Source organism: Ascaphus truei, chromosome 1 (assembly GCF_040206685.1).
Source record: "Ascaphus truei isolate aAscTru1 chromosome 1, aAscTru1.hap1, whole genome shotgun sequence".
Classification (NCBI taxonomy): Eukaryota; Metazoa; Chordata; class Amphibia; order Anura; family Ascaphidae; genus Ascaphus; species Ascaphus truei.
In genome coordinates, this window is record NC_134483.1 from 276898826 (window position 1) to 276913565 (window position 14740).

At 42.8% G+C, this 14740-nt stretch overlaps 1 protein-coding gene across 1 annotated transcript in view; it reads left to right on the forward strand.

Annotated features, from left to right (window-relative positions):
• The window catches only part of CORO2A (coronin 2A), a 425741-nt gene that overhangs the window by 64321 nt on the left and 346680 nt on the right, over positions 1 to 14740 (forward strand). Inside the window, exon 2 of the mRNA XM_075604517.1 lies at positions 10459 to 10659. Within this exon, the coding sequence (XP_075460632.1) occupies positions 10459 to 10659 (201 nt within the window). The remainder of the gene's footprint in view (positions 1 to 10458; positions 10660 to 14740) is intronic.

Consider the following 14740-nt stretch of genomic DNA (forward strand, 5'->3'; position numbering starts at 1 on the left):
CTGTTGCGGCAGCTTTTATTCTAACAAATCACCGGTTTGTCCCTGGCTGGTTCCTGGAATGCGATGCTGTTCACCTGGCGCATGCCGCGTTCACCTTGCATTCCCAGCCACGGGTCATGCCCGGCTGATGCGTTTATTGATAATGGTTCGGATTTTAATAGGCTGCAATGCTTCGCGTGTCCGCCAGATGGCAGAAATTCATGAATTGTAATGCGCCGAATCAGTAATGTGTCGGCTTGCAGGTGTTTCGTTTAAAAAAGATACTGTACCACAGAGTGCTATTGTAACTTGGCCTTGGCCTTGAGACTGAAGGAAGAGTTGCAAAAATGTATCAATTTAGGCTTTTCATATTAAAGAAAGACAAAGACCAGTTTCAGTTTGTGTTACACTATTCTGCAGAGAACCACCATGAGTGTTCAAGTGCAGCCCGCTTTCCAAAAACCCGACAGAAGTTATGCGTATTTGATATGGGCCGCGATTAATGCAATAGATGATAAGATGGCAACAGTTGCTCAAATTTATCAGTTTTTTATCGAAAACTATGACTTTTACAAATTTTCGCCAACTCCTCATACGTGGAAGCGTGCAGTAAGGAAAAGGTTATGTAGCGACCCCTGTTTTTATCGTATTGAGCCCCAATTTGTTGGAGAGTATTGGTGTGTGTCACCGGATTTTTCCCGTATCTATGATCATGGAGGCGGCAAAAGGCGAAGGGTCACGTTAAAACCAACTAAGAAGCGACAGTCGCTGCCAAGCAATGCACCAGCACCAGCACTGGCTTCCAATGACGGTCCCACTGTCAGTGACAACCCTGAGCCTGAGCCTGAGTCGGATTTGGCGTGCAGTTTTGATGAAGCTTGCATGTACCTAAGCGATTTCCAGCCTCACCAGCTGACTACAGGTTGACTATTCCCGCTGCAAACTATCGACGTGGATGATGAAGAAAGCTGGACTGGCAGTGGACCGGCGCTGGCGCCAGCTGAATGGGAAGTTCTATGGTGAGTACTGTCTTGTTGCCGTATTATTTTGGTGGGGCTGGCTGGGTACTTCTTTAGGGGGCTGACCATTATTGAACATTAAAACTTTTCTTTTTGTTTTTCCTCAGAAAAGAGAACGGCTAATGGGGGGATTTCGATGGATAATATTGTACTGTATGCTGATGTTTTCCGGCCATACAGTATACTGTGTAATAAACCCGAATAAATAAAACTATGCATTTATTCTACATGTTCAGTATCGTGTCATTATGTGTCTTCTACAGTATACTGTACAGTGGTATACAGTGCCTAACATCTATGGGCAAAAATAATTTTATTTCTAGGTGCCCTAGAACAGAAGTTCCCACGCCAATTGCCCGTGAACTTGACCGCGGCCCTAAGTAGTTCCCACGCCAATTGCGTGAATATAATGTAAAATAATCCATTCGGTGGGTCTGAGCGGGTTGAAATTTGCCTGGTCCTCATGCGGAAAGACCCTTGCCATAGTGGCAAGATATCAGCCTTCCAAGACCCCCGGAACCGGAGATACCAAAAGACAGTTTAAAAGCACATTACCAAAGTGGCTTTTTTTCTGCCATGCAAGTTAATGGCAGAAACCTTAACTTTAACATCACCCTGACTCCGTTCTGTTGCCACGAGAGGGTCGCAATTTGCCATGCAATCCTGCCGCAACTAGGACTACATGGTGACCGAATTTGAGCCCTCTAGGTCGAACAGAACCGGAGTTGTGGGTTCCAGGTTTCTGCTCATTCTGACTTAGCCGGTTCAAAGCTTTCTCCGCCATTACGCTCAATGGTAGGACCCTCCTCGCCGGCGTGACCCTTTCTCGCCGCCATTACTGCTCGGACCCTGTTGGGGTCAAGTGATGGAATTTTATTTCTAGGTGCCCTAGAACAGAAGTTCCCACACCAATTGACCTTGTTCCCACGCCAATTGCCCTAGTTCCTACGCCAATTGCGCGACCAGGCAGTAAAAAAAACAGTGCAGCAAGCCTCGACATTTGTTACACTGTCAAAGGAGCAAATGGAAACAATGTGAGGCAATTCAACATGTCTTTTATTGGTGGAGTCAGTACAAAAACATTTATTTACAAATACTGTACAATGTTGAAACATTTAAAGTGCACAGCAATTCTAACCATCAACACACAATAATACATTCTGCAGCCTTTATTAAATTCTTCTGCCACAAAACATTTTTGGTGCATGGGGCAAAGGGAGTTAAAGTGACTTGCTTTTTATGTACTGTATTTGGGGATTGTATTTGGGGGTTTATTCATCAAATTATTATGATGAACTGCCTTTTGAAATTACAGTGCTGTTAACTATTTCAGCCACACACCTCCAGAGTTTTTAATCCCTCCCTAGCCAAGCGTCAATCGGCTGAGTCACCCTATCCTACAACCCCCTCTCTCCACTGGGTCGTTAACCTTCTGCATATTTCCATTGTGTTCTTAATCCGCCCATAGCTGAGCTACAAACACTCAGTACGCCTGCGTCTAATCACACCACCCCCCTCCCCCAACCCTAATAGGCCTGTTGTTTGATACTGATACTGTACTGGTATTTCATCAGGGTGTGAAAATACAGTACAGTACATTCTTTAATATCTTTAAAATAAAAATATATAAATATAATTTACAAAACATTCTTATTCATTGGTGCACTGTAGGGGTGGCTGTCAATGATTATGATTCGCAGGAAAGTGAATAAATATTTATTTTATTTTATCAGGAACCAAAAAATACAAATATAAAAATAATCAGGAATAATACATAATGCAGTCTTTATTAAGTTCTTTTGGCAGCTTGAAATTGGATAACCATTTGGAAAACCTTTGTAAAACATGGGGAAACATGAGTAATGCACATTTATAAGAATATTATTTAATACTATATACAGTACAGTACTGTAATGTACTGTAGTATATACTATATATACTATATACTGTATAGTAAAATTATTTTTTCTTTAGTCTTTATCTTTTCCTCATTCTGTCTGCAGTACAGTAGTTCATTGAGAGAGGAGAGGTTTTGTGTACATCATTGCTGCTGTTTATATACAGCAGCGGCAGCTCTTATTCGAGCAAAAGCCGCTGGCTGTATGCGGCTGGGAAGCGGGTAGCCGCGGCGCGTGGCGGCGCACTGTGACGTCACAGTCACACGCGCGCCCGGCTTCCCCGTCTTCCCCGGCTTCCGCAGGCTTCCCCGACACCCCTGGAGATGAAATTAAGGTAAGCGGGGGTGCGGGGAAGCAGAGGGGCATGACAGAAGCCGGGTTCGGGGTCCAGAAGGGGGGGTAATTGCGCGCGATGTGGAGGGGGGGTGCGTGGGGGAAACGCGGCGGCGCGCGTTTTTTACTGGCGTCAGCTGGGGTAGATCCCGGCATGCCGCCGGCATTTAGTGCAATAAAGTATGTCGCTACTGTACTGTACATTTGACTGTACAAGCAGATTTGACAGGACACAATGCCCCCATCTCCCCCTAGGCCACCCTTTTTCCTGGAACGACAAGAAAACCAAAAATTAGTGCAGTTACTGTACTGAACTGTATGTGCGTACTGTACTGTATTATGGCAGAACTACTGTAGGTGGCTGGTGCAGCTTTCTCTGGAAAGAACAAAATGGAGCAGTTACACTGGCGACACACTTTATTCGAGCTCGGCTAGTCCCACGAATTCGGGTATACCCGGGTGTATTGAGGTTTGTGACTGTTTTCTGCCCGAGTGCATTGAGTTATTTTCCAGCAGGGATTGAAGCATTATATTCCCGCTGGCTGCAATACTGCACAGTACATATATATATACTGCATTACAATTCATGAATTTATGCCATCTGGTAGACACGCGAAGCATTGCAGCCTATTAAATCCTAATCATTATCATTTAACAGATCAGCCGCCCATCAGCCAGGCATGAAACCAGGCTGGGAAGGCAAATGCAACGGGGCTTGTCAGAGGTGAGGAGCAGCGCATTCCAGGTATCTGCCAGGTACATACCGGGTATTTGCTCGAATAAAGTGTGTCGGTGCAGTAGTAGGCAGTTACTGTAGTACTGTCAAACTAGTCTACTGTATACTGTACTGGAACTACTGTATACTCTGACTACTGTTAAATTCTATGTACTGTAACCTGATGGCTGGTGCTGCTCTCTCTGTAAAGAAAACACTAACTACTGTATACTCTGACTATCTGTGCCATACTTACCTGTATCATACTGTACTTACAATACTACAGCACAGTACTACTTTCCTGATGCTTGCCCATTACGCGCGATGACAATGGGCAACACAGTGGCAATATGGTCTATATATTTATTGCAGCGTTCCACGGTGAGTACATCGTTCCAAAAACTCATTATGCCTTTCAACAACTCGTCCTTTTTGGAGGGTTTCGCCAATTTCCGGATATGGTCCTTCAGCTGATGCCAGACCATTTCGATCGGATTGAAGTCTGGCGACCTGTCATTGGAAAGAAAGGACAATTGGTTTAAGAGCTAAAAACAGTGGGGAACAAAAATGGGACACGGTCTACTGCACTTACTCCGCTGGCGTCTTCACCCAGTTGATGCCGCGCTCAAGGATATGCGCCGTTGACGCGGTGTGCTTGGGATCGTTGTCCTGGTAGAAGCGGTGACCATTGGGGAAGTCGCGTGTGATGTATCTCGGGCACAATGTTGTCTTGGAAGAAAGCTTTATTCATGATTCCTATAGAAAGAAAAGAAAAGTGCTCAAAAAACTGCACAATAGTACAGTACAGTGCATACGGTACTGCAACACTAGTCAAGTACAGTGCATTAGGCGACATTATATTTGATACATTTTACCTTCAAAGATGACAATGCATCCAGGTCCACGCCTAGAGATGGCACCCCACACATGCAGCTTCACAGGGTGTTTTGGCCACGGCTTCAAAGATATGCGGCCTTTTTTTTGGAACGCAAATCTTGCAAATCTCTCCAGCGACACAATAGACTCATCAGTGAAGATGCAATCCTGGAAAGTCTCCCCGCTGTCGATCCATGCCTGGGCCTGGAGCACTCTTTTGATTTTGTTTGCGTCCCGTATCATGGGGTACACTCTGTAATGACAAGGAATAAAAACAATTTGCGGCACAGTGCAGTACAGTTTGCGAAACAACACTTTTACCTCCTGTACTGTCCAGTACTAACCTCACACGTCCATATTTCCATCCAATGCTGCATTTCATCTTCTTTATGCTGCTCTCGGATACAGCGAGATTGTGCTTTTCCTGCAGAGTGTTTTTAACCCTTAATTCACTCCTCTCATCATTCTCCTCACTTATTTTGTCCACCAGAACAGTTGTCTCCCTACAATGTAAAGAAATTATATTGTTTTATTAATATGCAGCAATATAAAATGTATATACTGTAAATGTAATGTTGTAATATACAGTACATTAAATATAAATAGACAAAATATATATACTGTTGTACTATAAATATAAATATACAAAATAAATATACTGTTGTAATATAAATATAAATATACAGTACATCCTATACAGTATATACCGTTGTAAGATTAATTGAAATATACAAAAAATGTATACTGCTGTACTATAAATATAAATAGACAAAATATATATACTGTTGTACTATAAATATAAATATACAAAATAAATATACTGTTGTAATATAAATATAAATATACAGTACATCCTATACAGTATATACCGTTGTAAGATTAATTGAAATATACAAAAAATGTATACTGCTGTACTATAAATATAAATAGACAAACTGCTGTATGTTGTAATATAAATCAACAGAAATAACAACAGTATTACAGTAGATACAGAACTGTACTGTAGATGTACAGTACAGTTTTCTATATTTTTTTGTTAAGTTGTATAAATATACTTACGCGTTTGTTATCCTTGGTGCCTTTTTCCGGTCTCTGTTTTTTCCGTATGCATGATAGCACACGGTGGTTGATGGCACAACGAGGTCAGAAGTAGCTAACCAGCGTTGGATAGCAGCAATTCGGTGTCCGCTCATGTACATGTCCTTAATTCGCATGCTGAGATCCTTTGAAATCTTTTTAACAGGCATTGCTGCGAGTAGAAAGAAATACAAACACAAGAATGTGTATTCGATGTTTAGTCGATGTGTATTCTATGTGCAGTCAATACACAAAATGGATGGTGTATTTATACGGTAATGACTCACATTAGAGTACACCCACTTTCAACACCTGTACCTGGTCGCCATGCATAAAAGGTCACACACTTTGCATAGCCCACCACTCCATGATCTTTATCTGAACTTGCCCTTGTCCAGATACTGCATTGTGCCAACAGAAGAAAAAAGTGATAGTGCGCAGCTAATAACTAATGAACAACAAATATCAAGTGAACAGTGCACCGTGATTGAACAAACAATGTTGTGGACCTTAAGTGTAGATCTTGCACTAATCGTGGGTCTGCAGCCTTTCTTGGGGGTGGCTCGACACCCCAGGAACTAGACAAAAAACAAAAGAACAAGGCGCACAACGCACATAGTGTAGTAAAGTAAAAAATGTGACTTTATGGTTAAAAGTAAATAATTCTGCGTACATCAAGTAAGAATAAACAAGCAGTTGGTATATTGGTTTACCACACCAGGAGATGACACAGGAATCAGCGTCTGTGGATCACTGCACCGTTTGCCTAGTGTTACGAAACGCGTTGGAAGAGAGGTGTCTATGCTCTTCTCCCCCCATCTTGTGTGATTCTGGACACTGTCTACAAGCCGCCTGCCTAATATCCCTCCCCGCTGCTGAGGGTCATTGGACTGACACGCACGCTGTGCGTTACACGAGAAGCATCGCGGAAGTTGAGGAGCGACTCGTGACATCATCTCCGACCGCCCAACGAGGAGTGGCGGCAAACGGTGCAGTGATCCACAGACGCTGATTCCTGCGGCTCTTTTACCATCCTGTGAGCTGTGTGCTGTGGGGCTTTCTCTACAAGGGACATATCCACACTACCCCTAAACGGAGGACGCTGTAAGGGACAGATGAGACGACTCCAGACCCATTGCATGCCGAGATCCATCCGAGGGCGTCGCACAGTGTCATCTCCTGGTGTGGTAAACCAATATACCAACTGCTTGTTTATTCTTACTTGTTGTACGCAGAATTATTTACTTTTAACCATAAAGTTACATTTTTTACTTTACTACACTATGTGCGTTGTGCGCCTTCTTCTTTTGTTTTTTGACTGCATTGTGCCACCTGCTTCCATGGAGCATCCCCGTTTCTATGGACGCAAGAACCCACTCACCTCTGCCGTGCCTGTCATGCTGAAAAAGCGAAAGGCGGTTGCCGTTTCCACGCGAAGGGCAAAGCGACAGGCTAAGGCCAATAAAGAAAACCTTCTGCTGACCCCAAAGGTTAAGGGTTTTCTTAGACGTAAGCCTCATTATGTGAAGAAGATATACGGTGATGTACTCTCGACACAAAACGAATGGCAGCCAACCCATCGAATCCGCAGACCACTTCCTCACATATGCTTCGACGACTCTGCTGTAGCTGTCCCGGAAATCTTCATCCCATCTTCTCCACCCCCATCTTCTCCGGTTCCATCTGACGACGCTGCCGCCTCTGAAATCCACGGGTCACTGTCTCCTTTGCTCTTAGACGACTCTGCTTCTCGCCCGGAAATCCAAAGGTCACCTTCTCCATCCCTCTTCAACGACCTGCCGCTTCTCCTCTACCGGGTATCCACAGGTCACCTCCCCCACTCTCCATCGATGCCACTTCTGTCCATAGAACCCCCATCTCATCCTCCGTTGCACCCATCCCCCCAGATGTCCAGACGCCATGCACAAGAAGCAGCTCATTAGACCGGATGCTGAATGGGATAAGTGTGGATCTCCCCGGGAATTCTATTGTGCTAGCAAAGATAGATCTGCTTCTGGAGACCATGTTAAATGTGGAGCAACGGATGCTACAAATGGAACAACGGATGGATCAACGGATTGAGAAGATAGAGGCTGACATTGCGGGCATACATTATTTGCTCGGTGCTAATGCCCCTGTTTCCCCGATGCCGGAGCAGGAGGGTGACATGGATGTGATGAATGGGACCTTCGACCCCCTTCCATCACGAAGTGCCCCCCCTCCACCAGAAGATGTAGTGTACATGTATGCCGTTGAGGAGGACATGACAACCCCGTCAAGACCACGCCAGGAGAGAACACGGCGACCACGACCGGAGGAAAGCTTCCTCCCAGACAACCTACCATCGCCCGTCGCCACAAGCACACCCGCTCCCAAAAGACCTACACCCGCTCGCATCGAAACAGTGCCCGACATCACCCTGTGCGATCTGCTACCGGGGCTCAGGGAGAAGTATAGGGTGATGAGTGCTGGTGTACCCCACAAGTATGCCTTGATAATTTTTAAGCACCATGTTCCCTACACGTTGTACTGCGAGTGGGTGTTCAAAGAGAACTATAAATCTAGGAAATCGCGTTAAAAAGGCGCTTCCTGCCAATTTAATGAAAAACATTGTGGAAGAAATGCGGCGCTTTTATGCAGTTACAGATCCTGTAATGAAAGGCGTTCGAGACTGCATTAATGGCGTTTTGCGCCATGCAAGGAATCGGCCATGGATGGACAATGTGGAGGACTTTCAGTGAGACCATACTGTTTGCTGAACTGTATTGTACTGTACATGTTTTGCCCTACAGTACCTGCTGTACTTAAACAAAGGAGATGTTGTTGTGTGTTTTTTTACACAGGACATGCACAACTCCAGTCCCTGAAGGCCGCAAACAGGCACGGTTTTCAATGTTGCCCTGAAAACCTGCCCTGTTTGCTGCCCTCTAGGACTGAACTGGTGCAGGTCTGACTGACAGTGTTGCGCACCACCCCACTGTACTGTACTGTATACAGTACTGGGTTTCTTAAATAAAGGAGATGTTACTTAAAATGCTTCAACATTGTACTGTATTTGTAAATAAATGTTTTTGTACTGACTCCACCAATAAAAGAACATGTTGAATTGCCTCACATTGTTTCCATTTGCTCCTTTGACAGTGTAACAAATGTCGAGGCTTGCTGCACTGTTTTTTTACTGCCTGGTCGCGCAATTGGCATAGGAACTAGGGCAATTGTCGTGGGAACTAGGTCAATTGGCGTGGGAACTTCTGTTCTAGGGCACCTAGAAATAAAATTCCCTCACTTGACCCCAACAGGGTCCGAGCAGTAATGGCGACGAGAAAGGGTCACGCTGGCGAGGAGGGTCCTACCATTGAGCGTAATGGCGGAGAAAGCTTTGAACCGGCTAAGTCAGAATGAGCAGAAACCTGGAACCCACAACTCCGGTTCTGTTCGACCTAGAGGGCTCAGATTCGGTCACCATGTAGTCCTAGTTGCGGCAGGATTGCATGGCAAATTGCGACCCTCTCGTGGCACCAGAACGGAGTCAGGGTGATGTTAAAGTTCAGGTTTCTGCCATTGACTTGCATGGCAGAAAAAAAGCCACTTTGGTAATGTGCTTTTAAACTGTCTTTTGGTATCTCCGGTTCTGGGGGTCTTGGAAGGCTGATATCTTGCCACTATGGCAGGGGTCCTTCCGCATGAGGACCAGGCAAATTTCAACTCGCTCAGACCCACCGAACGGATTATTTTACATTATATTCGCGCAATTGGCGTAGGAACTGCTTAGGGCCGCGGTCAAGTTCACGGGCAATAGATGTTAGGCACTGTATACCACTGTACAGTATACTGTAGAAGACACATAATGACACGATACTGAACATGTAGAATAAATGCATAGTTTTATTTATTCGGGTTTATTACACAGTATACTGTACGGCCAGAAACCATCACCATAAAGTACAATATTATCCATCGAAATCCCCCCATTAGCCGTTTTCTTTTCTGAGGAAAAACAAAAACAAAAGTTTTAATGTACAGTAATGGTCAGCCCCCTAAAGAAGTACCCAGCCAGCCCCACCAAAATAATACGGCAACAAGACAGTACTCACCATAGAATTAAAATTCATTTTCCCCCAGATGTTAGGAACCCCCTCACTTCACCCCAACAGGGTCCGAGCATGCACAGTACAGTACTGTACTTTAAAATAAATTAAATATGCAATTTTACTATTACTGCGCGCACACGCACAGACTGTGTACTGTAGGTTGAACCGCGAAGGTATTAGACTTCAAAGACAACAGCTCGCAAACGCCCCCATGCGTTTTTACACGGCATTGCAGTATTGCAGCCAGCGGGAATAAAATGCTTAAATCACAGCCGCGAAAATAACGCAATACACTCCGGGCGAAAATGACACAAAACCGCACATCACCGGGATATTCTGAAATTCGCGGAGCTAGCCGAGTTAGAATAAACTTGGTCGCCACTGTACTCCTGCCAATCTTTTGTCTTCTGTAGAGTACATCAAGCTAGTTTTTCCATGTCTAACGTGACTTTCTTTTTTAATTTCCTTAGATGTCATGGCAGCCACAATACTGGAGCTCAAAATACCGCCACGTATTTGGTAAGCCTGCAAGCAAGGAGAGCTGCTATGACTGTGTGCCTATCACAAGAAGCGTTCACGACAACAATTTCTGTGCTGTAAACCCAAACTTCATTGCTGTGGTGACAGAATGCGCCGGTGGTGGAGCCTTTCTTGTTATACCCATACAGCAGGTATTAAAGGGGGTTTGCTCTTTTCAAACCAGATAAAGGCCTGTGTTTACTAAGCAATGCTATGCCATAAGTAAAGTTGCCAACCTGTTTGCCAAAGTTAGAATTGCCTGGGAAAATAGTGGGGGGATTTTGCTTTTGGAAAAAAAAATAAACCTGTTTTCTTTAAAAGTTTGAAAAATAATGTGGCAGTAAAAACTATAAATAATGCACCTCAGCAAATTTGAGGCTAAAAAGAGGCCTACTCATTTTTTGGAAAATAGATAATCTGGCAAAAATTGAATAATGTGCCCAAAAATGTAATATGGTTTAAAAGTTCGGTCAAACTTTATGATTATTTGTTTGCTTTTTTGGGGGAAAGAGCAAAACAAATTTTGCTCATCTCTAGCCTTAACACACTTTCCAGTGCTGAAAGACACCTCACAACCCAATCACTTCAGTGGGCTATCGGCAGCGCTGCCAACAGCTTTCATGGGCGTAGGACCCGAAGGGTGGGGAGGGTGCTGGTTTGGCATGCGGTGTCCTGTCAAGAGGGGTGTGGGGTGAGGGGGGCGTCAGGACTTGAAGGGTATGAATATTCCAATATTGACAGTCAGCATTACAATGGTAAAGTTAAAGTATAGAACTATTTATGTATTTTTTTCTGTTAAGGTTACTCTTTATTCCTGTTTTGTTACAAAGCTTGATAAAGGAAACCACCCAAGATATACGTTAAACTAGTACTACTTTTTTTTTGGTATTTTATTTTACTTTGAGATCTCTTCTTGTCCTTTTACGTGCTGTTCTTTAAAAAAAAAAATATTATTTTATTTTTTATTATTTGATGCTCCATTCATCAGATATATATGCGTTTGAAATACTAATTGGCCCAGGGACGTTGAAATGGTCCTCTAAAATTTACCATGGTAACCTCAGATACTAGAGGTTAAGAAAATGATGATTTGTAAGACTAACTTATTTTATTTTTTAAAGTAGGGGTTAGGATAATAACATTAGATAAGTTACACTCATTATGGCTTCTCGGGGGGGGGATTGCTGCACTAATGAAATTCATGTTTTTGTGAGCTAAGTGTGATTACCCCTCCCATTGCATTGGGTCAGGGAAAGCCTGAACTTGTTGGGGCAATGACACTGCCCATGTCCTTATACCACCAGTGGGAAAGAAATCTGGAATCCACATATCTGCTTTCTATCTTGTATTTGGATGAACACCCGTAAATTACCATTTATTTACCGTATTCCTTTATTTATTCTCCATACAAAGATGTCCTTCTCCACAGACTCAAATTGGTAAGATGTGGACATCTGGAACAAACATCGACATTTTAATAGAAAAGTACTGATTTTTTTTATCACTGATATTAAATGACCAGCTAATTCCCGCACTCTCCACCCCACCCAATAAAGACACAGGACACTTACTTTTTGAAAGAACAAGGCCACAGCTTTATTAATTTATTAAAACCAATATTAAATTCCTTATTCAACCACTGCCAGGCTGCCCATCCATACTTGTGAGCAGTGACTTGTGACTGCTGTTAATACCATAACCTGCTAGAAGAATTAACAACCAGCTCCAACAGAGCTTTTACCAACCAACCACTTTACTTGCTGGCCATTCCCAAGAAAGCCAAGGACATTGAACCCCTTAAATTGTCCTGGGCACTGCCATAGCCCAAACTTTCTAAATGCCCTCCTACAAAGCTGTTTTAAAAATGTCATTCCCAATATCGGAGAGGTGAACCCCAACCTTCCGAAATAAGACAGTGCTGCTGTGCCTATTCTAGCAATTTCAACTTCTAAAACCTTGGTCGGACAACTGTCTGATTAGAAATACCCTTTGTTTTTATATGCCTCACATGTGCTAATTGAGCTGTCCGGGCTGAACTTAATTCAGTGAGGTGACTTCTTAGACCTATATAGCTAGAGTCAGACAGGGGGAGCAGCCTACATGTAAAGAACACCATCTTTAAATTGGCTCTTGTATGTGGAAAGCAGTGAGGAGTTTAACAGGGAGTCTGCTGTACACACCAACATTTCTGAACAAAAGGAAAAAAGCAGCACTAAACACTAACCTAATATAGTTACATAGTTACATAGTTACATAGTAGATGAGGTTGAAAAAAGACGTAGGTCCACCAAGTTCAACCTACAGTATGCTAAATTTAGACAATCGATACTTTATCCTATATGTATACTTACTTATTGATCCAGAGGAAGCCAAACAAAAAACCCCATTAAGGGGAAAAATTAATTCCTTCCTGACTCCAAGAATTGGCAATCGGATTAATCCCTGGATCAACATCCTTCCCATGTATACTTATTTGGTATATCCCTGTTTACCTTTCCCATCTAAAAAGATGTCCAACCTTTTTTTGAACAAATCTATTGTATCTGCCATCACAGTCTCCATGGGTAATGAATTCCACATTTTAACTGCCCTTACTGTAAAGAACCCTTTCCTTTGTTGCTGGTGAAATTTCCTTTCCTCCAACCTTAAGGGATGGCCCCGAGTCCTTTGTACTTCCCGTGGGATGAATAGTTCTTTTGAAAGCTCCTTGTATTGTCCCTGAATATATTTGTATATAGTTATCATATCCCCTCTTAGACGCCTCTTTTCTAATGTAAATAAATCTAATTTAGCTAGCCTCTCCTCATAAGTTAGAATGTCCACCCCCTTTATTAATTTGGTGGCTCTTTTCTCTGCACTCTCTCTAGTTCCATAATGTCTTTTCTTAGGATTGGTGTGCAAAATTGTACTCCATATTCAAGGTGTGGTCTTACTAATGCTTTGTAAAGGGGCATAATTATGTTTACTTCCCTTCCATCCATTGCCCGTTTGATGCAAGATAAGATCTTGTTTGCCTTTGCAGCTACTGCATGACATTGGGCACTATTGCTAAGCCTGCTGTCTACAAGCATTCCTAAATCCTTCTCCATCAAGGATTCCCCCAATATATCTCCATTTAATTTGTAAGTCGCCTTTTAATTCTTGCATCCCAAATGCATAACCTTACATTTATCTGTATTAAACCTCATCTGCAATTTACCTGTCCACGTTTCCAATCTCTCCAAGTCCTTCTGAAGAGAAATTACATCCTGCTTTGATTCTATTACCTTACACAATTTAGTATCATCAGCAAAGATGGAGACTTTGCTCTCGATCCCAACCTCAAGGTCATTAATAAACAAGTTAAAAAGCAGGGGTCCCAGTACCGATCCCTGAGGTACTCCACTCACGACTTTAGCCCAACCTGAAAAAGTTCCATTTATGACAACCCTCTGTTGTCTGTTCTTTAACCAGTTTTCAATCCAGGTGCACATATTATTACTGAGTCCAATTTTCTTTATATTAATGAGTTAATTACAAATATACAGTGATAACAAACTTAATTGTGCTAACGGAGGACGGTAATGAGTCCAATATAGATATACTTAGGTTCAGCAGCCATAGTCCAGGAGAGAGTTCCACGTCCCCCCAAATGTGAGCAAAGAAGAAAAGATGTCCTTCAGCGCGTTGTATCAAGTATATTTGTTTTAGTCCAAAATAAAAATAAGAGAAGATAGCAATGTATCAATACAGGTTAATTAACCCTTAAAGTTCATACATTTGAATTCATGCACTTACAATTCTGCATAGCTTGTGTTGTAATTATTTTCCTATCCGGAGTGTCAGAGTTTAATCTAAACAGGCTGGGTCTCCAATTCAAATGTATGAACTTTAAGAGTTAATTAACCTGTATTGATACATTGCTATCTTCTCTTATTTTTATTTTGGACTAAAACGAATATACTTTAGACAACGTGCTGTAGGACATCTTTTCTTTTCTAGGCCAAGGCTTACCAACAAATTATACCAGGATTCTGGACTGAGCACACAAGATGATTAAAATAAATTGTAATTTATTTTCTTTTAAGACAAACACACAGTACTTCACAATTACAGTCAATATACACTTATTGGGATGGGGAAACGAAATAAAATGTCCACGGAACAAAACAATGTCTGTTGGCACCCCTGCACACGTGCAAGTGGGTGTGCGATGTAAGCCATACGGCAGTCCTTGGCTAGGGGCGCAACTTG